This window comes from Dromiciops gliroides, chromosome 1 (assembly GCF_019393635.1).
Source record: "Dromiciops gliroides isolate mDroGli1 chromosome 1, mDroGli1.pri, whole genome shotgun sequence".
In the NCBI taxonomy this organism is placed as follows: domain Eukaryota; kingdom Metazoa; phylum Chordata; class Mammalia; order Microbiotheria; family Microbiotheriidae; genus Dromiciops; species Dromiciops gliroides.
In genome coordinates this window covers 432,530,076-432,553,562 of record NC_057861.1, presented here as the reverse complement: position 1 = coordinate 432,553,562, position 23,487 = coordinate 432,530,076, and the positions used below count along the sequence as shown (strand labels likewise).

Here is a 23,487-nt window from a genome sequence, read left to right as displayed (position 1 = left end):
TATTAAAATAGCATGCACGTGGGTACCCAGTGGAGATAGCTTTGGTGTTACAAACCTTTTCTTGGAATAAGGCACATTTAAACTATGCAAAAAGATTTGTTGCTGTGAAGAAAAGAACTATTCATTACTATGCATTTATTTTTAAGTTTAATAGAAAAAGCTATTCAACAAGTTTTTAGTTACAAAAAGTATATTGCCTTTCATGTTACACATGAGATAGTGTGGCTCAGCCATGTCTTTCACTGTCCTTAGTCTTGATTTTCTACTTCTTGGTTTTTTATGATGTTGATTGTCTCACAGGACACTATCAGTGCACAAATTACATGCCAAGTACTTGTTCTGAGAATAGCATAGGAGATGGCACCTTTTATTGCATTGTCTTATTTTACTACACATTAGTAGAAAATCCTTTCCCATCCCACACTTTTACATAATATTCAATTAAATTCAACAATCATTTACTAAATGCCTACTATGTGTTAGATGCTGTGGACATAAAAGCAAAACTGAGACAGGTTCTGCCTTCAAGGAACTTACATTCAGTAGTAGCTACTACAGTCCCCTTCCCCTATAATTCAACTTTTTTTCCCTTAACCTTTGTTCTTGCTGACCCCTTCTTTCTTGATCTTTCTCTCTTCCTTCTTTCTAGTCTTTCCTCTTTTTCTTTCCTTTTTTTCTTTTATTCCTTTTTACTTTCCTAAAATAAATAGGGGGAGAAAAAGAAAAACAGCTATTATACTATTGAAAGTTATGCTGACTTGGTGACCTATTGTTTCCAGACCTGCTTGTCAATCAGTGTTGGGAGAGGTATGAAGCAGTCTGCAACTTTTGTATTACCTGCTATTCATCATGTAGCAGGTCACCCCCTAGCTGTTTGTGCCTATTAAGTATGTATGTATGTATGTATGTATGTATGTATGTATGTATGTATGTATGTATATACATATATACACATATATACACACATATATACATATACATACATACATATATATATATATATATATATATATATATATATAGGCAATGGGGGAGGAACTGAGATGTAATGGCCCATTCCTTTTAGCTGACCTGGACCTATCTGAATTGTCTTTATATATTTACTAAAGTTTTTAATCAAAGCTAGTTCTATCCTGAATCCCTTATCCCTTGCTGATCACTACAGATCAGCCTGTCAATGTGGTGTTGCCTTGACATACACCTAATAAATTCCTTTTAATTCTCTTTTTCCCGAGTTTTGCTTAATTAATCAGGAAGAAAACCCGAACGAAGTATTTTCCTTTTAGCAATAACATTGAGCACCAGCCCTGGAGTCAGGAGGACCTGAGTTCAAATCCGGCCTCAGACACTTGACACTTACTAGCTGTGTGACCCTGGGCAAGTCACTTAATCCCAGTTGCCTCACACAAAAAAACCCACAATAGCATTAAGCAAGCAACTTATACTCACACACATGAAATCTTGTGTTCATTTTGTCAGCTTTTTGGTTTTAAGTCCATTCAAGACAGGCCACATTAGTTGTACCAAAGGATCTTAGAACTGGAAGGAGTCTTAATATCTTCATTTTACAGTTGAGGAAACTAAGGCCCAGTGAGAGAAAAGATTTTGGCTGAGATATGGTAGAACCAGAATTATCATTCAGGATTCTTGACTCATAGTTGAGACATCTTTCTTCTGTGCCAGGTAGTGCTGCTGTATTACATACTGGGAACTTAGCTGGTGTTCAGAGAAGAGAAGATATTTTTGCATCATAAGATGAGAATGTAGATTTGTCTTTTTATTACATTTGCCTTAAGGCTTAATTGTATATTGTTGCTTAAGCATTTTAAAAATTGATGTCTTAATATGATATTTCACTAGTGGTAATTAGAAAAAAGAAAATAATACTATACATTTGAGTTGTTTAATATTTTTAACTTCCTCAGAACTAAATGACTTGGAAAATTAATCATGGGAAAATATTCTTTCACCTCTAGTTGAGTTATAACAATCAGTTTTCTCATCTAGAATAAGGGGGTAATAGCACATGCATTGTGTACCTTGCTGGGTTGTTTTGGGAAAAGTTCTTTGTGAACCTTAAAATATTATTTAATTAGGAATTGTCATCATTAAAAAGAAGATGAAGCCTATAGAGCATAGACAATTATGCCCAAAGGCTGATTAATAGTTTGTAGGAAAGCAGCTGAAGGTTTGTGCCTATTTCCTTCTAAGCAGACAATGATGCCCCAGAAACAAATCAATGCAAGCTCTGAGCTGTTTCAACAGAAAGGGTAAAGATGGAATGCTTAGAAAAAACAACTTCTCCATCTCTTCTGCCTTAGTTGTAAACCACCAGCAATAGTAAGAGAGGAAAAATATGCTGGGAACAGAAAGCTGTACAAGCCAAAATTATTTTCATGTTTCTTTATCAATCATTTTTCTGTAGAAATAATCTCTCCTGAGAACTGATCTTGTATGACCAGGTATCTGGTGGCCACCTCTTCTAAGATGCCCCATGAACATTTCAAACTTTATGTTTCCACAATGGAACTTATCATCTTCCCAGTTAAACTTATCCTCTCTCCAAATTTCCCTGTTTCCCTTGAGAATCTTTCTCATCCTCCCAGTTACTCAAATTCATAAGCTCAGACTCATCTTTGATTCTTTCACTCACCTCCATATCCAACTAGTTGCTTTCACAATTGGAATTTAACAAGAGGGTAAACTGAGACAAATCTTTGAGCAAGATAACATTGATTAACAGGGCCATGCTGCCTGCCAATAAATGGGCCAGTGGTTTGCTGCCACTTATGCCAAACACTCCAAGCAAAAGGACAGTTTCCCTTATATAGGTTTTGGGGAGTACAGAACAAAGAATAGAACAGGGAGAATAACATGGAATTTGGGGCAACATGATTGTAATGGAGCTGAGGCACAGAGAGCAACATGATTGGTTGGAAGTTTGGTAATGCATATTAACAATGACCCTCCTTCTTCTTTCAAGAGTCCAAGAAGTACTGATTGGTTTTGGCCAGATGCAAGATAGCAGCCTAGACTTTTGGACAGCAAACCAGACATCCCTAAAGTATAGCTTAATGAAATAAAAATATCAGGTCAGACTCCCTTTCTTTCACACAGATTCCCAAAGGTTAGCAAAATTCTTTGACATAAACCCATTACAGGCCCTGAACGAACTATGAGCTAAGGAATGAGATTATATGACTTGTCCAAGATCACACAGGTAATAAAAAACAGAAGTAGGAATTGAACCCAGCTCCTGGGACTCTGAGCCCAGTTTTCTTTCCACTACATTGTGAAAAAGCAGGCAGGGACCTTGTGCTTATACACTCTGCCTCTGATACATCTTTTCCATCTGTGAATGGTGCCCTTTTTCCTCTCCTTGGGTATAATTCCAAGTGTTTCAGAATTTGTTAGATTCACTTGAAAAGTGTAATATCGGGGCAGCTAGATGGTGCAGTGGATAGAACACCAGCCCTGGATTCAGGAGTACCTGAGTTCAAATCCAGCCTCAGACACTTAACACTTACTAGCTGTGTGACCTTGGGCAAGTCACTTAACCCCAATTGCCTCACCGAAAAAAAAAATTAAAAAAAAAAAAAAGAAAAGTGTAATATGACTTTTTCTGTTTCAAGGGATAATCCCCTTAGAGTAGGATTGAAAGTGCTTTAGGGTAAAAAAAGAATAACAAACCCAACACCTCTAGGTACAGACTGAGCTTTGTAAAGAGTCTAAAACAATGTGCGTGTAAGAAATGAAATTTGTGGATAATTGCTTGACTTGTTGTTCAGTCATGTCCAGCTCTTTATGACCCCATTTGTTGTTTTTTTTCCTTCAGTAAAAACTCTTTTATTTAAAATTTTGAGTTCCAAATTTTATCCCTCTTTCCCTCCTTCCCCTCCCCTCTCCCTGAGGCAGTAAGCAATCAGATACAGGTTAGACATGTGCAATTATGTAAACCATTGCCATATTAGTCATTTTGTATGGGAAAACTTGAATAAAAGAAAAAATGAAAGAAAGTGAAAAATAGCATGCTTCAGTCTGTGTTCAATCAGTATCAGTTCTTTCTTTGGAGGTGGATAGTATGCTTTATCATTAGTCCTTTGGGATTTTCTTGCATCATTGTATTGCTGAGAATAGTTAAGTCATTTACAATTCTTCATCAAACAATATTGCTGTCACTGCACAATGTTCTCTTGGTTCTGCTCACTTCACTATACATCAGTTCATACAAATCTTTTAAGGCCTTTCTGAAATCATTTTGGGGTTTTCTTCTTCTTTTTTTTTTTTGTTTGTTTGTTTGTTTTTGCAGGCAATGGGGGTTAAGTGACTTGCCCAGGGTCACACAGCTAGTAAGTGTCAAGTGTCTGAGGCCGGATTTGAACTCAGGTACTCCTGAATTCAGGGCCGGTGCTTTAACCACTGCGCCATCTAGCTGCCCCGGGGTTTTCTTGGCAAAAACACTGGAGCGGTTTGCTGTTTCCTTCTCCAGCTCATTTTATAGATGAGGAAATTGAGGCCAATGGGGTTTAGTGACTTGCCCAGGGTCACACAGTAAGTGTCTGAGGCCAGATTTGAACTCAAGAAGAGTCTTCCTAATTCCAGGCCTGGTGTTCTCTCCACTATACCACCTAGCTGCCCAATTGCTTGAATACTGACATTAAAAGGGATTTATTTTCATAATGCTGGACTCTTTTGGTTGTAGTCAGTCAGTCAACAAGCATTTATTAAGCACTTAATTTGTGCCAATCACTGGGCTAAGTACTGGGACTACAAATACAGTAGCCCTCAAGGAAATGACATTCCTTTGGGAGAAGATAAAAGGAAGCAAAAAAGGGGTGGTGGGAGGGAGACATGAAAGGAGTGGCATGATAGAGAATGAGAGGAATGAGACATGGCTGGCCTGAGTACCCTCTTTAAATGGAGGTTCTGGAAGGAGCCATCGAATCAGAGGGAGAGACCACAGTGCATCCAATATGTGAGTTCCAGAGCTTTCAGGGCAGCTGGCAGTGTCAGCACATCTGTGTTCAGGAACAGTAGACATATAAAGAAATAATCATTATGTTTTCTCTTGATTCTTCTTCTCTTGCAGTTTTGTTTTTGAACCTGAAGTGGACCATGCTTTCGGCACATCCCAACTGACATCGGGCCTGTGTTCCACAATCAGTCTGCATCTTCTCACCTGCCAAGGGTCAACAGAAGATGGAAGACTCCAACAGGGATAGGACATCCTTAGTAAAAGGTGCTAAGGACATTGCCAAGGAGGTGAAGAAACAAACCGTGAAAAAGGTGAATCAAGCAGTGGACCGGGCCCAGGATGGCTACACACAGAGGTCCTACAGCCGCTTCCAAGATGAAGAAGATGATGATGATTACCCAGCAGGAGAAATTTATGATGGGGAAGCCAATGATGATGAAGGGTCAAGTGAAGCAACAGAAGGTCATGATGAAGATGATGAAATTTATGAAGGCGAATATCAGGGCATTCCCAATCTAAACCAAGGGAAAGACAGCATCGTGTCTATAGGGCAGCCCAAAGGTGACGAGTATAAGGACCGTAGTGAATTGGAGTCAGAAAGGAAGGCTGATGAGGAAGAATTAGCCCAGCAGTATGAGCTGATCATTCAAGAATGTGGCCATGGACGTTTTCAATGGGCCCTTTTCTTTGTCCTGGGGATGGCACTCATGGCAGATGGCGTGGAAGTATTTGTGGTGGGCTTTGTACTGCCAAGTGCTGAGACAGACATGTGCATACCAAATTCTGGATCTGGATGGCTAGGTGAGACAAGGCCATATTTAAATTTGTTTTGTTGTACATGTTTATTAATCTAGTGACACTAATTCTTTTGATTGAATATTTTTCTCTTTATATATATATATTTGTGTATGATATACTTACATTTAAAATAGAAGGAATTATATTCATTTAGAGTAGGAGTACTTGATGTGGGATCCATAAACTTGTTAAAAATATTTTGATAGCTACCTTTCAATATGATTAGTTTCCTTTTTAGATCCCAGAGGCTTTTTAAAAATACATTTAAAAACATTCTTCTGAAAAGTAGTCTATAGGCAGCGGTATGGTGATAAATACTTAACAACCAACTTTCTGTACCCCAAAAATGTAAACAGGGCATACTTTTATATTTAATTTGCATTATTAGTATTTTCTCCATCACTTTCTTAAGAATAGATAATCAACAAAACAACAAAGCAAGCCTTAATTTGCAGTGTTTGCTTACATGGAAAATTAACAATCATCTTTGCGCTGGTAAGAGCTATCTCTTGCATACCACTATAATAGGCTTCACTCTACTGAGGGAGGGATCTGTGAAACAAAATAAAAAGGTTAAGAACCCTGATTTAGAGCAACATTTTTTGTATATACTATTATAATGCTTGGATTTTTTTTTCTTCACAAACTACTAGAGGGTATAATTACTATATGAAGATAATACGGTAGCAAATTGGTTTTTTTTTTCCCCTCCAGAAAGGCAATAATTACAAAGCAGTTGAAACGAATCTAACTTTCAAATAATATATTAAATGTGCATGTTATAATAAGCAAATGGTTAAATATCTCTAGGACTCTGCTCCTTTCAGTGTTGACTATATGAATGTTTTCCCCTCATAATCTCCTATTTCTTTAGTTTAGAAAAAATTATCTTAAAGAAAAAAAAATTATCTTAAAGATTTTACTTTTTTCCCAAACAGGTGTTATAGGGCTTACCTGACTTAGGCCATCCTGGGAATTCAGGATCAAGATTTGAATAAAATGAGACATTTGTAGGTTATCTAACAATTAACAAAAGGAGATTTGCTTAATCATGTCATAGAAAGGATAGTTAGTCAATAAACATTGATTAAGAGCCTATCATGGGCCAGGCACTGTGCTAAGTGTTAGAGATACAAAGAAAGGTAAAAGTCCCTGTTCACAAAGCTCCCACAATCAAAGTTGGAAACAGAGCAGGTCAAAGCAGTAGGATTGAGTCCACAAGTGGCTGCTACATTATCAGCCTGGCCAAGAGAAGGCTACCCAGTCTCTAAGAAAAGGTATATTCTCTACAATGTTCTTAAAGGCCATTAAGCATATGTATAGAAAGAGTGTTAATCTTATATACAAGAAATATATTTATGGTTCAAGCATGTTGTGCTTTATTACTGACATATGTGTATATATACATACATATACATATCCACATGCACACATGCATGCATACATACACACATACACACATACATACATTGTATTAGGAAAAGTTCTTGATCCTTCTGAGGAATGTATAGATAGCATGGTGAGCTTTTTGGGAGAGGGGGGTAGGGCTTTGATTGTATTTTCTCATATAAGGAATTAACCCTTTGCACCTTCTAAAGTATGAATTTCACTGATGGGGGCTGTCCCTAAGATTATTTGGCTGGTTCACACTTTGGGGAGACAGACTGTTGAGAGGAGCCATTCCTTTGTGCTGTCTTATAAAGGGAGATGAGAAGCTCTTTTCCATTTTGTTTTTTCACCTTTTGGCTGAGTCAGGATCACATTGGAATCCTTGGGAGTTTATCTCCAGAAGTCTTTAATGACTGTTCAGAACAAGGCATATGGAAGCCATATGTCTTAACCACATAATAGACATGTAAATGGAAACCATGTAGTCATGTGCACCAAGATGGTAGCCTTATGGCCATATAGAGGACAATGACCAAGATTTCATCCAAGAGGATGCAGAGCATATGGGCTTCCAAACCTAAAGAAACATTAATAGTGGTACACATTTTCTCAACTATATGGTGGCCATGGAGAAGGGAGCAACTTGTTCTGAATGGTGAGAGTTCCCAAATGTCTACTTCTGGAGGAATGTTGGAAGCCCTCCTCAGGAGGTTGGCTCTCTAACAATCCCAAATTCAAGAGTTCCAGAAAACCTGCCTTCTGTGAAACAAGGGAGAGAAATTTATGACTAGAACCTGATCCTGGAATTTATCCTAGCAAAAGAAATTCATAGAATCATTGGGATAGAGATAGGCGGAACCTTAAGAATCATCTGGTCTAGTCACCTTTTTAACAAATGAGAAAACAGAAGCCCAGAGAAGTCATCTGGCTTAAGACCATACAGGTAGGATGTAGCAATCAAAATTCAAACTCAAATGATCTGACTCTAATTTCAATGCCCTTAACCCTACTGAGCCTGAGTATCACTGTATATAAATACACAGATATTATCTACAGCACTCAATACACAGAAGCCCATTGTTAAGGGCTAAAATTCTAGCTAGTCTGTCTAAAATATCCAATGAGTGGTCGCCAATAAATTATAAGCTTTAGCAAGAGTTAGACTTTTAAGCATTTATTAAGGAGAATAAGAATTTGGTAAAGAAAGAGAGAAAGGCCTAGATTCCTATCTATTAAAGGGAGAGCGCATTTCTAGCTCTGCTCTCTACCAGAGTCCAAAGGCCAGAGCCTCAGAGCGAGCGCCAGTCTCTTCCTTCCTCCTCCCACTAGCCCGCGTCACTTCCTGACGCCAAAGAAAAGACTCCTGGTCTTGCCCTCAAAGACCTTCACTTCATGGATGGAACTCTTCTACAGTAAGTCTCCAGCAGGTGGCATTATTCCAATTGTTACACCATACATACACATGGAAAATACATATACATATTACTTGATAGAATACATATGTGTATTATGTGAGTTTGTATACATTTAGTACTAAAGATAATATCTGTGTATATATAGTTGTGGGGACCAATTTTTAATTGGGGAGTGCTAGCTAAGCGGCTCGCCGCAATATTGGGTCAAGGAAGGAGACCGGCAGCCTCTCTCAAAACAAAACAAGATTTCTTTTAACAAGAATGAACTTAAAAAAAAAAAAAAAAACACACAAACAGGATCAGTAGGATCAAGGGAAAGGAAATAAAATGGGGAAAGGGAAATTATAATACCTGAAAAAATACCACCACCCAGGAGTCAGCTGAAAATACACAGCAGAGCACCTGTCACTTTCCAGCTTCTACCTAGAATGCCCAATTCTCCTCCCCCAAACCTAGAAACACCCCACACAGCCCCAGCCAATGGGATGGCCACTCTGACAGTCACATGACTGCCCTCACTATGCTTCCAATCATTATAATTTTGCCAGGTGAGGTGCCAGAGCCCTGGCAACTGCTACAACCAGTGAGTGCCGCACAGTGCGGTTTGCGGAGCCCCAGGCCAGTGCTCGCCAAGGCATAAAAACCTCAAATAACAATTAATTCTTTACATAGTACTATAGATACTACCATATATTAACATCTAGCTCTCTGAAAAACCAAAATATGCACAACACATTTTAAAGTTTGGTCTTCTTTATTAATATTTTCTATCTAACTTTTTATACATATATGCATATATATGAGTTTGTATATAGAATAGTACTGTATATGTATATATATATATATAGTACTATATATGGTATATAGTACTGTATTTCTTTTTATAGGTGAGGAAGTGTAGGCTCAGATAGATTAAATGATTTGCCTTTGGTAACAAAACTAATAAATGTTAGAGGCAGGATTCAAACCCAAATCTTTCTGCCCCGAAGTCCACCAGTCTCTTCCACAGGCTCTAGTGTCTTTTAAATGCATTCTCCCAAATCTCACCTCTACAATCTTTTTCTCTTTGGTGAGAATCTATTCATTGCAAAGCCTTGGATAAAAGCTTTTATCACAATTTAATAAAAAGAAACATTTCAGCAAACTGTTTTAAGTGTAGAGAACCAAGGCTACTTAGAATCTCATCTGAGCAGTTTAGCTTTTTCAAATGAATTGTAGAGTAAATATCTTTCTGCATTGGTAATGCTAGTGAATATATTGCAATGTATTAAATTCCAAATTCAGTTTTAAAAGATTAACACACAAAAGGAAAGAGGAATATGAGCTAAGCTCTGCCACTGCCTCCTTATCGCCTTCAAGCTGTACCAAAGCATTGTAACACATGAGGTTCTCTTATCAGCAGGTCCCACAAAACCTAATGATATTACCCACCCCCTCAGGTGATATTCCAAAAGTGTAGATAACACTGCAGAACAATTGGTACAGAAATAATTCCATCCATCCATAAATGTTGTTTGCTTTAGTGAAATAAATATATGTCCCCAGGAATATGTAGTTTTGCTCCATGTTGTGAGAGGCCCTGATAGAAGCACTTAAACGGCATCATAACTAGGCCTTCCAGACTTGCATTTCAATTATTCTTTCCATTGTAATTTCACTCATAATTGCATCCTAACTGAGTCTTTTTAGACAGGCATTAAATTGTTTTTCCATTTTCATTTCATCATATAATAGCTTTGTAATATAATTACCACACTAAGCCATTGCTATGGGACCAAGACTTTAAGAAAGAAAAAAAAGGCATGTCCTACATTTAGACAATTTGGAAAACATATTTCCAAAGTATTTTCCTTTTGAATCAATTAATTAATTCATAGATTCGATCGATTAACAAACATTATTGAACACCAACTGTGTACAAAATACGTGTTGTAAAACATATGGTTCCTTTGTCAGAGGATCTCACAAAACCTAATGATATTACACCGCCCCAGGTGATATTCTGAAAGTGTAAATAATACTGCAGAGGAATTGGTAAGTAAAACTAGGCTCTGTCCTCTGGGGATTTGCAATCTAGGGGGATAGGTGGAGTGGGGCTGGGTGGGAAGGTAATATATACTAATAATTAATACTTATAAGGTAAATACTAATAATAACAAATGCAAAAAAGAGATCCAAGCACAGTGATGTGGGTTCAGATGATAGAGATCCCTACTTGCTTGGTGGAGATCAATGTGCAAAAAGCACCATTCACACTCTGTGTTTGTAGGAAAAACATTAATGAAAGTTGTCTTGGATATCCTTACAGGCACTTAGGAGAAAGTAAGCTATGGGGGTAGAGGGGAAAGGGGTTTGGTGGGAATAAGCAAATTACTCAGTCCTTAAATAAGGTATAACTTGGAAGAGAACAGGGAGGAGTTAGAGTCTGTGTCTCATTGCTCCAGTCAATTCTCCATGGGAAATTAAGTGTACTAGCTTCAAGATGAACCATACCTCCCTATTGAAGAAGCTGATGTTACTGTCATCTTCTCATTCTCGACTTAGCCTTAGGGGCTAGGATGTCAGATTGCTTTTGTTCTTCCTTCTTAAGGTGGTGTTATGCCATCCTCCTTTGCTGCCCAAGATGAGGAAGAGAGCTCAAGAATCAAAGTGCCCATTTTCCTTGATTTATACAATACAGGACGGTGTTTGGGGCATACCTATAAAACAGGGGTTCTTAACCTAGGGCAGGAGGTCCTTGGATAGATTTCAGAGAATACATGAACTTAGACAGGAAAAAATAATTTTATTTAAATATAAGTGGTTTCCTTTGTATTTCTATATATTTCCTTTTATGCATTTAAAAGCATGATTCTGAGAAGGGGTTCATAGGCTTCCCCAGTCTGCTGTTGGGTCTAAGACATAGAAAAGGTGAAGAAACTCTAACCTAAAACTATGATTCCAAATCCCAAAGAACCCTAAAATTCAGCTTAGGCCAAAGCAAACATGAATAGATGGACCTTGAATCTTTTCCATTATATCTTTTGCTTAAAATGCCAAGTCAGATCATATACCTTTACTTCAACTTGTTAAAAGTATAGCTTTGTGAAAAAAAGGCCTGTATTTGAACTCCAAAGACCTGTGTTTGAATCCTGACTCCACTCCTTGCTATCTATAAGACCTTGAGCAAGTCAATCTACCTGAGGCTTTAGTTTTTTAGTTTTTTTTTTCTTTGTAAAAAATAGTCATTTAGATTAGTTAGCCTCTTTGTCCCTTCTAGTTCTAAATCTACGGGGGGTTTTTTTGTTTTAGCTTTTAAAACAATATTAATGACATTTTGATTGTCTTTTTCTTTATTTTTCCTATTGGTTGAAAATGTGAATAGTGCTTGGTTGTAGTAGCCTCAGCGAATGTTTGGTTTTCATGTGAGAATATGTTGATGTATATTTACGTCTAGAAAAACGCAGAAAGGAAGCTATCTTATACATAAAGAAGAAGGTTAGTGGCTAATTTGAGTAATGACGGTCTATAAGGATACCCAAAGCAGAATAATCTCAGTGGAAAAAGCATTCATCTTTGTCATTTTTTCCTCTCCTGGCCCAGCAGGGACAAATTAAGATGTGTTCTGAGACTCACCTTTAACAGTGAGGCTTGAACTCTTTGGAGAAATTTGTTAATGTTGCTATCCTGGATAAGGGCCAATTTCTATACCCAGTGATTTTTTTTGCAGAAATCAAATAAGAAGTTCAATTTTCAGATGACAAAGTCATCTCTTTATTTGCTTTTTTAAAGCCCAATTTATTTTTAAGTATCCTAAGAGTGAAAGCAATATAATTGGAGAGGTCACAGACAAGCCTTCCAGAGATAACTATCAAAAGTTTCAATACAGTCTATTGTATTATTCCCTTTGAGATTTTCCTGGAAAATCAGTTAGCTCTCACTTTTTATGTTGACACTTTCTTCTCAGGTGACCTGCAACCCAAAGGAAACAAGAAGAGAAAAAGATTTAAGAGACATACCACTTTCTCTAACCCTCGTCAGTCTTAATTTTCATCATTTAATTACATGATCTCCATTTTCCATTTTGTAGAAGGTCTGGCACAAAAAGGGACAGAGAACAGCTGTGCTTGAGTAGGAGTAGAGCCCCAAAAGATAATATGTTCTATCCCTAGCATGGAATGGACAATGAGGAAGTGCACAAAATGAGAAACTGGACAGATTTCTATCTGGTGCCAGGAGACTCAACTAGGAACAATGGGTGGTATTTGCAATAAAGCAGTTTTAGGCTTTGCAAGGGGCTAAAATTCTAGCTATACTGTCTAAAATATCTAATGAGTGGTCACCAATAAATTATAAGCTTTAGCAAGAGTTAGACTTTTAAGCATTTATTAAGGAGAATAAGAATTTGGTAAAGAGAGAGAAAGGCCTAGATTCCTATCTATTAAAGGGACAGCGCATTTCTAGCTCCCTTCTCCACCAGAGTCCTCAGGAAAGAGAGTGTGAGTCAGAGCACCAGCCTCCCCCTTCTTCCTCCCACAAGCAAATGTCACTTCCTGATGCCAAAGAAAAGACGTACGGTCTTGCCCTCAGAGACCTTCTCCTCATGGTGGAGCTTTCCTACAGTAAGTCTCCAGCAAGTGGCATCATTCCAATCATTACAGCTTGATGTAAGCAAAAACTTTTTAATGAACTAATGCCGTTTTTAAAAAAATAGAATAGGCTGGTTCAGGGGGTGAAAAAGCTGTACCTTACTGGATATAATTAAAGGTTGTATGACTACTTCTCAGATATATTGGGAGAGAAGATCCTTTTTTTCAAGCATAGTTTGGACTAAATGACCTTAAGTTAGCTTCAAACTCTGGAATTCTATGATTTGGCAAAAATATTCTCCTGAGATGGCCTTTCAGAGAGTTGCTTCATCCCCACCTATATCCCTGTGTAGATAGTAAAATACATGATTCTAGATACAGACTGTGTCTGAGTCTGAGTTCATGGCTGGCTTATTTTAGAGAAGCTTATTCTCAGTAGGTTGGTCATTAGATGATGAATTCTCTAACTGTGGAAACCCATGAAACAGAAAAAATACAATCTGATCCTTTGTTCTTGTTGGCCTTCTACTTCCTCAGTTACCTTGGCAGAATGATAGAAAAGAGCAAAAAGTGGTAAGAATCATACAATATTTAGACCACCCATTAACATTAACTTAGCTCTTGGTTGCTTGGATATGATATTTGTATCCACTGACAAACAAGTTGACCTAATATTATTAGGGATTCTAAACTTGTGGTACCTGGACCTTTCAATGGGCGGGGGGTCTATGGATAAATTTCAGGGGAATTCTTCAGTGTAGATGTTAAAATTTTTTCTTTTCCTTTAACTGAAATTTAGCATTTCCTCGAATTACTTAAAAACAGGATTCTGAGAATGGGTCAATAAGTTTTCACATACTGCCAATGTTGAGGTCCTTGATACGCAAAAGGGTTAAGAGACCTGTATGAGAGGAAAACTAAACTATATCAAAATGAACATTTTCACTCTTAGTGAAACCAGAAGACTTAAGAAAGTTTACACTTAATAGAAGGATGTCACACGTTAGAGAAGAAGTATCAAAATCATAGATCCTAAGCCTCACAAATTGGCAAAACTCCCTAGTGTGGCCCAAAATGTAATTAGGAATCACTTAACAAAATAAATCAAAATACAGTAGAAAACAGATAATGTTAATTTGTGGCTTTCTAAGTCAATGTGTGGTGACAAGGATTATTTCTATTTGAGTTTGACATCCCTGCCAATAAACAAATAAAAGAAGTTGAATAAATTGCATAATAAAATAAAAGAAATTGAATAAGGAGCAAATAAAGGAGTTGGTAGATTTGGTTTCATTGTATATCCAATGACAACAAAAAAAAAATCATGGTTTTGTGATATACTCATTCATGTTGGCAGATAAGCATCACAGTAGCTAGATCACTGGGTTAGGAAAACTTGCATTCAAATCCAGACTTAGACACTTACTAATTTGTGACCCTGAAGAAGTCATTTAACCTCTACCTGTCTCAGTTTCCTCAAGTGTAAAATGGGAATAATAAGAATAGCACCTACCTCTCAGGGCTGTTGTGAGAACAAAATGACATAATATTTTAAAAGTACTTAACACAGCTCCTGGAATGTAGTAGGTGCTTAACAAAGGTTTCCTCCCTCCTTCCTTCCATCCTTCCCATCTTTCCACCTTTCCCATCCTTTCTTCCACCCTTTTCTTCCTTCTCTTCCTTCCTTCCTTCCTTTTCTCCTTCACTCCTTCACTTCGGACAAGCATTTACAAAAACAATCACCTTGAAGATAATTGCTAAATTGCTAACATCTGTTAAAAAGAATGAAGCATCTAAGAATGTCTACAAGGAACTAGATGAAGTCTTTCAAAGAAGGTAACATATGTGTTACTTACCTAGTGACTTCAGTGCAAAGGAGGAGAATAATAAAAAAATACTACTCAGGGTTAAGAAACAAAAAGAGCCAAGGGGTTGTAGACTACACAGCCATTTGTGTGCATTGATCTCTTAGAGCAAGGCTTCTTAAACTGTGGCTCACAACTCTGTATGGGGTCAGGTTACTGAATGTGGCAGCAGTAAAAAGATAGTTTATCTATCTAGATGCCCAGGGTTGTGTAAAAATTTCCTGGGTGAAAAGAGGTCATGAGTTGGAAAAGTTTAAGAAGCCCTGTCTTAGAGCATAGGGCAAAATCAATAAAAAAATATTTTGAATTAATATTAAAAATGAGAAAAAAGATAGGTAGTTTACTTATAACAGTTCTAATCTAGCCTATTCCAACAAGTTATTGATGCCTTCCCTGTCCCAACCATGGGAAATGGAAAAAAAAAAAGGAAAAGACATTAACACAGACTCTCCATCTTTTCCTATAGACGTTTAAATGCTATAGAGTAATTGCCACAAGGAAGACTCCAACAGACCCCAGAAACCACCTCAGGTCAATACCATTTTAAAATATAACTTGTTATGGAAGTTTTCCACCACAAGGAGTGGTGGAAAAAAGAAATGAGTTCATAAAAAGCTTGGAATAAGATCCAATGAAACCAAATCATGCTAAAAGCAATTAAATTGTGAAAAAGACAACAAACAAAAAATGAAACAACTGTATTATTATTTTTTCATTTTTTAAATGTATTTTAAGCAAGCTATTTTCATCATCAATAACAATAAAACTATTACATTTAGAGTCTACCACCTGCATCCACAATGTGCTACATAAGAAAATGGAAGGGGCAGCTAGGTGGTGCAGTGGATAAGCACAGGCCCTGGATTCAGGAGGACCTGAGTTCAAATCCTGCCTCAGACACTTAACACTAACTGTGTGACCTTGGGCAAGTCACTTAATCCTCATTGCCCCGCCCCCCAAAAATGGAAATGGCACTAAAAAAATGTAAAGGAAAAACTGAACTATACCAAGTACACACACACTATGCTGAGGAAAAACAGAGACTTGTGTGGTCCTGGCAGAGCTTGAGCTCTTAGCAAGCATTTGTTTAGTGCTTACTATGCACCAGACACTATGCTAAACACTTTAAAATATTATCTCATTTGAAGTAAATTCTGTTAGAGCTCCATTTTCTATCTGAGGAAGCTGAGGCAAAGGCTACGTGATTGTGCCCAGGGTCACACAGCTGAGATACTTAACTGAGGTTGGATCTGAACTCAGTTCTTCCTGACTCCAGGCTCAGGACTCTATCTATTGTGCCACCAGTTGGTTTGGGATCCTTTGACCTTTAACTAATTAACTAATAATAATAATTGTATTTACTTAATGCTTAGAGTTTTGCAAAACAGTTTGCAAATATTATCTATTTTTATCTTCATAACAACCCTGGGATGGGGATTCTCTAAAATCCCTGTTTTACAGATGAAAAAACTAGGGTAAATTGGGATGCCTTGCCTAGTGTCATACAACAAATAAGTATGTGAGGTGGGATTTGAATTCATATCTTCCTGACTTCAGTTCCAGAACTCTTATCTCCTGTGTCATCTAGTAGTAGGAAATTCACAGCTTGATTTTATAGTCAACTTAGATAATACAGGTTTTTAAAAAATCAACTTTGAGAAACCCATCCCTGCTTCTCTTGATGTTTTTGTAGACCTGACTTGTATGCTTTGCTCTGTGTGTGTGTGTGTGTGTGTGCGCGTGCGCGCGTGCACACGTGCGTGCATTAGTTCATCTGAGTGGGTCTTGGAGGTCTGGTTTCCTGATAATACATAGCTTTGAAGAATACCTTGCCTGTGAGGGAAGATGTGTCCAGAGATCTATTACTAAACTGCTGGCAGAAATAAATACAGTGAATGTGAGACAGCTTTACCAAGTGTTGACATTTTCTTAACAGCCTGACACATTGTCACCACCCTGGGTGGTGGTCATGATTGCCAAAGATTTGATAAATTCAATTCCATTGGTCATTTGGAATTGTAATATCAGGTCTGTAGGTCAAATTTTGGATTTTACTTCACCCAACAAATTTTTGTTAAATATCTGCTACCTGTATTAGACCACTAGGTAACTCAGTGGATATTGCACTGGGCCTGGAATCAGGAAGACCTGAGTTCAAATCCAGCTTCAGATGCTTACTAACTGTGTGACCCTAGGCAAGTTACTTAACCTGTTTGCCTTAGTTTCCTTGTCTATAAAATTGGCATAATAAGAACACTTCCCTCCCAGGGTTATTGTGAGGATAAAAGTAGATTTTATTATTTGTAATATTTAGCACATGTAGTATTATTTAGGCATGTAGTAAGCACTATAAAAATGTTAGTTATTATTATTATTTATTGCATATTATGTCTGGGGCAACTATTTAGTGCAGTGGATAAAGTGCTGGGCCTGGAGTCAGGAAGACTCATCTTTCTGAGTTCAAATCTGGCATCAGACACTTACGAACTGTGTGACCCTGGAAAAGTCACTTAACCCTGTTTGCCTGTGCCTATTGGAGAAGGCACAGTATCTGTGCCAATAAAACCCCAAATGGGGCCATGAAGAGTTGAACATGACTGAAAATGACTGAACAACAAAAACAACGTCTAGATGAATTAAAGGGTATTTGTCTTCAAAGAAAATTAAATATTGTTAGACCAGAAAGAATCTAACCTATTTTTATGGATGTGAGTGCTGAGGCCAGAGAGGGTACTTAAGTAACTTGCCCAATATCACACAGCTAGCTGGATCAGAGCTGGGATGAGAAACCTGATGTCCTGATTCCCATTCCAGTCCTAGTTCCACCATGTTGCACTAGCTGTCCATTTGTAGTCTAGTAAAAGAGATAAGGAACATAGACTGTTCAATGCACTGTGGTATAGGGAAAAGAACACTGAATTTCAGTCTTAAGATGTGGGTTCAAACTTTGGCTTTTTGTGACGTAGAGAAAGTCATCTCATCTTTATAGACATCAGCTTCCTAGTCTAGAAAATGAGGGAGTTGGATCAGTTAACCTCAAAAATGTGAATTACTGAACAAAGACATGGGAAATACGTACTATAACTGAGTGGAGATGAAGGCTACAGGAATGAAGGGATAGAGGAATAATTTGTGGTAGGAGAAATCTAATTAATTTTCATCTGTACTTTCCCAACCCCCTATTTCTTTTAGAGGCAACATGAGTATATTCCAGACAGCAAATCTATGGGATGAATTTATATAACTAGTGACTCTTAGATTGAGAGAAAGTGATTGAGAGTCCCTAGGCTGAGAATGAAATGTTGTACAACTTTCTCTTTATTGTATACCTGATAAATTCTCCTGAAGGATCTTGAGAAACAGCTTGGTTATTACTTACATTTGGTCATTAATTATCTAAATGCCCTGTGAAAGTGCACTGTACAAAACTAGTAGAAGGGCATTCCCCTTTCTCTCTTTCTCTGTTAAATATCAGTGTCACCTTGGCCTTTGGCAAAAATGGAAAATTGGGGGTGTGCCCAAGTATGGTTCAAAGCCAGGAGCTGGCCAGCCCAGTAATCACTGTCCTAGCAACCAATGACATATAGCAGAAGGGACCACAGCCACCATATTTCATAGGTCATACTCATGAAATTTGGAAATGGAAGGAAGTGTAGAGACTATCTCACCCAACTCCTTTATTTTACAAAGGTAAAAACTGAAGCTTTTTAGAGAAGTGAGGTGACTTGCTCAAGATCAAACAGGTTGTAAGGAACAAAGCCATGATGCCATGATTCAAAACCTGATCTTCTGACTCCAAATCCAGATGTCTTCAATTCCTCCACCTTGCTTCTCATAAAATTAAGTGACTGCATCAGTTATCAAGCAGATTTCTAATCTTGAGGACCAATGGGTGAAAATCTCAAGTGACACACGACTTTATGGACTTCCATTAGAATTTACATTCCAATTTAATTTAGTTTAGTTCTGCTCCTCGAGGGCAAGGACTACTTTTGCTTATTTTTGGATGTTCCAAAAGTTTTAAGTTCTGAAAGCTTAATTATTATGCTTAATTACTAAACTTTAATAAATTAAAAACTACACTAAGACTTTTAGAACATCCTGAGCATTACATAAATATATATGCATGTGTATGTTAAAAAAGGCAATTTATATATGTATATATACATATATACACACTGTATGTAAACACACATATATACATTGTATGTATACACACATGTATATATACATTGTATTATGTATATACATGTATACACATATACTCATACACATATTTTAAGCACTAGTCACCATGTTAAGTGCTGAGGGTTATTATTAATTAAGCTTAATAATAAAGCATTCATGGCTTAAAACTATACTAAGACTTTTGGAACAATATTTGTGCATGCACATGTGTGCATGTAATGTGAAATATAATGAGCGTGCTTAAAGGGTGCACTTCAGTTAGAAATACACAAATAGTTCTGTCACCTCAATTGTATCGATGTTCCTTCAATGATACAGATGGCATCACATTCATACTTGTCCATTCCATCTAACTTTTGTCTACATTCTCCTAGGAAGTCACCACAGGAATACATACAGCATTCTGAGAGCCTTCCTCGTTTTTCCTTGACGTTATAGGATTACTCGTGGAACACACAAACCATTCAGTGGTTACCCTTTGCTCTTACTTGATGATTGGCCCATCTTTATTTTCATTCATATATTAATTTGATAACATTATTTGTTACATATGGCAGCCTGTTTATGCCAAGCATGATATACTTCTCCATTGTCCTCTGATTGATACTTAAATTTAATTCTTTGGCAACTACAGCACTCCATGACCTAGTCGAATATTGGTACAAAACTAGTTGGCAAGAAGACTCATTGAATACTTGGCGGGGGGGGGGGGTGGCATGCCTTCATTACAGGAAGAAGTTGGTGGTCATTTAAGGAGTCTGGGCATTTCCCATAAGCAACCCAGATCATTGTCTTCCTCGTATTTAATTCCAAACTCAACTCATTGTCTTTTGCTGTATCTGTTCAAAGTATGCATACACTGATGGATGGATCCTATAGGCAGTTGATCTGACTATATATCATGGACTAGACCAGTGATCTCCAGATTTTTATAGGAGCATGCTCCTATAAGGGAAAACATTTTTGAGCATATGGTCCCAGCATGTGAATATTTTTTATTTATAAATTATATCCATGTACTACCATGGCAATAATTATTTACATGATTAAAATTTACAGGAAAATATTTTTTAAAAAGATGAGATAAAGATGGATATTATTTAGTCCTAGAATAAATAGGGTGCCACTGGAGTTTATTGGATAGAGAAGTGACATAGTCAGGCCTGTGCTTTAGGAAAATCAATTTGGCAGCTGTACGGAGAATGGATTGGACAATGGAGACTCTTGAGCAGAGAAGATGAGTTAGGAGTCTGTTTAAATAGTCCAGATGGGAGGTGATGATAGCTTAGAGCTAGGATAACCAGAAGGGAACCAACATGAGAGATATGGAGATAGAACCAACAAGATAAAGCAAGTGACTCGGTATGTGGGCTGAAGGAATTTGAAGAGACAAAGAAAATAATAAAAGCTAACATTTATATAGTACTTTGTGGTTTGCAAAACATTTTACAAATATTGTCTCATTTAATCCTGACACTATTCCCATAAGGTAGTTACTAATATTATATCCCAATTTTATAGATGAGAAAATTGAGGCTGAGATGTTAAATGATTAGCCCATAGTTACATAGCTAATAGGTGTATCTGAGGAAGAATTCAAACTCAGGTCTCCTTTCCTACAAGTCCAGAACTCTATCTACATGATCAGAAGCCAAGTAAGTGGAAGCACTTTTGTACCCCAGACAGTAATAGGGAAATTTGGAAGGGTATGGAAGGGGAAGGTTTTGTTTTTCTTTGGGGGAAATATAGTGTAATGATAGCTATAATGCAGATCTCTATGTGGCAGGAGAGTGGTGTGTGTGTGTGTGTGTGTGTGTGTGTGTGTGTGTGTGTGTGTGTGAGGAATATGAAAAAGTTTTGATTGGCCATTGAGCCAATAATGCTCACTCAGCAGGTCTAAGAAGAATTACTCAACTGCAGTGCTTTTATTCTTTCTTTGAGAGTATGTGGGATCTATGAGCCTCTTTCTTGGGCTGCCCAAGAAGAGAAGAGGGGTTCTTCCCTCCCCAAAAGGATCTATGGGGCTTGTTCCCATGTGGCAAATGCACAAAGTGCCCTCTGGCTGAGCCTGAGCTTAGGAGTTTTTGGCTCCATCTTCTATTTCCTTTTTTGGGCATAGGTGACTAAACAATCGCGAGACATAGAATTTTCAGGAGTGGCTATACTTTGAGATTTTTGGAATTCCTCAGTCAGAGCTAGCTGACAACAGGCAAGTTTTGGCAACTATACCTTTCTTGGAGAAGAAGAGATGATGACCACTAGCAGGAAGATGAGCCCCAACAATGACCTGGTTTTCCAGAAGACATGCACTTGGAGGGAATTGTTCAGAGAGAACAGGGCAAATATAAAGATAAAATGGTAGTTCCAAAGGCCCACTTTGTGTTTCAGCTATCAATATTTTAAGTCTTAGCTCCCTATGTGAGTATAACAAGAGTTATGGGTTACTATATCATATTTTATGCCTTTGTCAATATGCACTTATGAGTGTTTTGTGTTTTAATTATTCTTTTGTGTAAAAGATATAGTTGTCCCTTATTAGATCTATATTATACATTGAGCACCCTTGAAATCCTTTTTTAGAGACCGTGGACCTGAGCCATACTAGTGATTTTCCTGACACATTTGGAATTGAAATGTAAAGAGCCAGCCAGAGAGAACAAGGAAGAACAACTCCCTCTCTTTCCGAGGACAGATTTCTTCATGCCTTGATGTAGTCTGTGCAAATCCATAGCTGAGATGCTTTTTAGGGCTAGAGAGGGTATCTTTTAGCTCCCTGTTCTATATTTGATTTTGCAAGGAACTACAAAACTTTTAACCTCAAGGAGGAATAAAATGTAACAGAAGAGTGGAAATGAATGCCTGAAGTCCAGACAGAAATCCTCCAGTGGTCCCCTCATTGAGCCCTGGAGAATCTCTACTTGATCCTAACAGAAGAGATTATTGTGAACCTCCCTCTTAGGGTTGTTGTGAGGATAAAATAGGCATAAAGCACTTTGTAAACCTTAGAGTGATATACATATACATATATACACACATATACATATACATATATACATGAATGCATACATGTTATTATCTAGTAGTGTTGTAAAATATTTATGTGGTTCTGGGGAATAGGGCTATCACTCTTATTTCTCTTTCCCACATGCACTTTTTTTGTGGGTTTGGCTGTTCCTCCCCGTGGGCATGATTTTTTCTCTCCGGCCCCTGTTTCAGCTCTTGCCCTTCATCATCAACCAAATCAGGGGAAGTAGCACAAAACAAACATAAATTCTGTGTACCCTGTCTGTGTTAGATCTGGCCTGTTGCAGTCCCAGGATTCATTCTAACTTGCACTAGATTGGCCTCGAGAGGCCCTGTGTTTGTTACTCATGGTGGTAGCCATGCCTTAAAAGCTGCCCTTTCTGCTTGTCCCTGAATGCTTTTATGACTTTTGCTACCCTTTTCTCTTCTCATGTGCTCCTGGCTTCTATTCCCCACAATGTCTTTGTTTGGGAAAGTGGTGTTGTTTTAATATCCATTTTACAGATGAGGAAACTAAGGCTAAAAGCTTAAATGATTTCCCTAAGATCACACAACTGGTATCTGAGGCAGGATTTTAATTCATATCTTCTTGACTCTAGGTGTAGCATTCTATCTAGTTGCCTTTAGATGATTAGATGGCAAAGTAGATAGAATACTGGGCCTGGAGTCAGGAAGACTCATCTTACTGAGGCAATGGGTAAAAGAAGAATGACTATTATAGCTTAAAATATCAGAGTTGGTATTTTCCATCTCACCTTAATTTGTTGGAAACCTCAAAGGATAAACACTCAGAAACTCTGATCAATACAATACAGACTTGTGATGATTTACTATAATGTCCTCACATTTCTAAAGTTATTCTTTAATTGCCTCATAAATGCCCATCTTTGCCTAAGCCATACAATTATTTGCCAAAGAAAGTGTCTTTGAGGCAAATAGGGTTGAGTGACTTGACCAGAGTCACACAGCTACTAAATGTCTGAAGCTAGGTTTGAGCCCTGAAGATGAGTCTTCCTGACTCCAGGCCTAGTTATCTATCCACTGTGCCACCTAACTTGCTCAAAGATGGTAGAGACCTTATAATCACACGGACACTTTCTTTGGCAAATAATTGTATGGCTTAGGCAAAGATGGGCATTTATGAGGCAATTAAAGAATAACTTAAGAAATGCAAGGACATTATAGTAAATCATCACAAGTCTGTATTGTATTGATCAGAGTTTCTGAGTGTTTATCCTTTGTGGCTTCCAACAAATTAAAGTGAG

General features: G+C 37.6%; 1 protein-coding gene across 1 annotated transcript in view; it reads left to right on the top strand.

The window, feature by feature from the left end:
- Positions 1-23,487, top strand: part of SV2C (synaptic vesicle glycoprotein 2C) — a 294,836-nt gene that overhangs the window by 52,345 nt on the left and 219,004 nt on the right. Inside the window, exon 2 of the mRNA XM_043966051.1 lies at positions 5,090-5,776. Within this exon, the coding sequence (XP_043821986.1) occupies positions 5,200-5,776 (577 nt within the window). The 5' untranslated portion in view covers positions 5,090-5,199. The remainder of the gene's footprint in view (positions 1-5,089; positions 5,777-23,487) is intronic.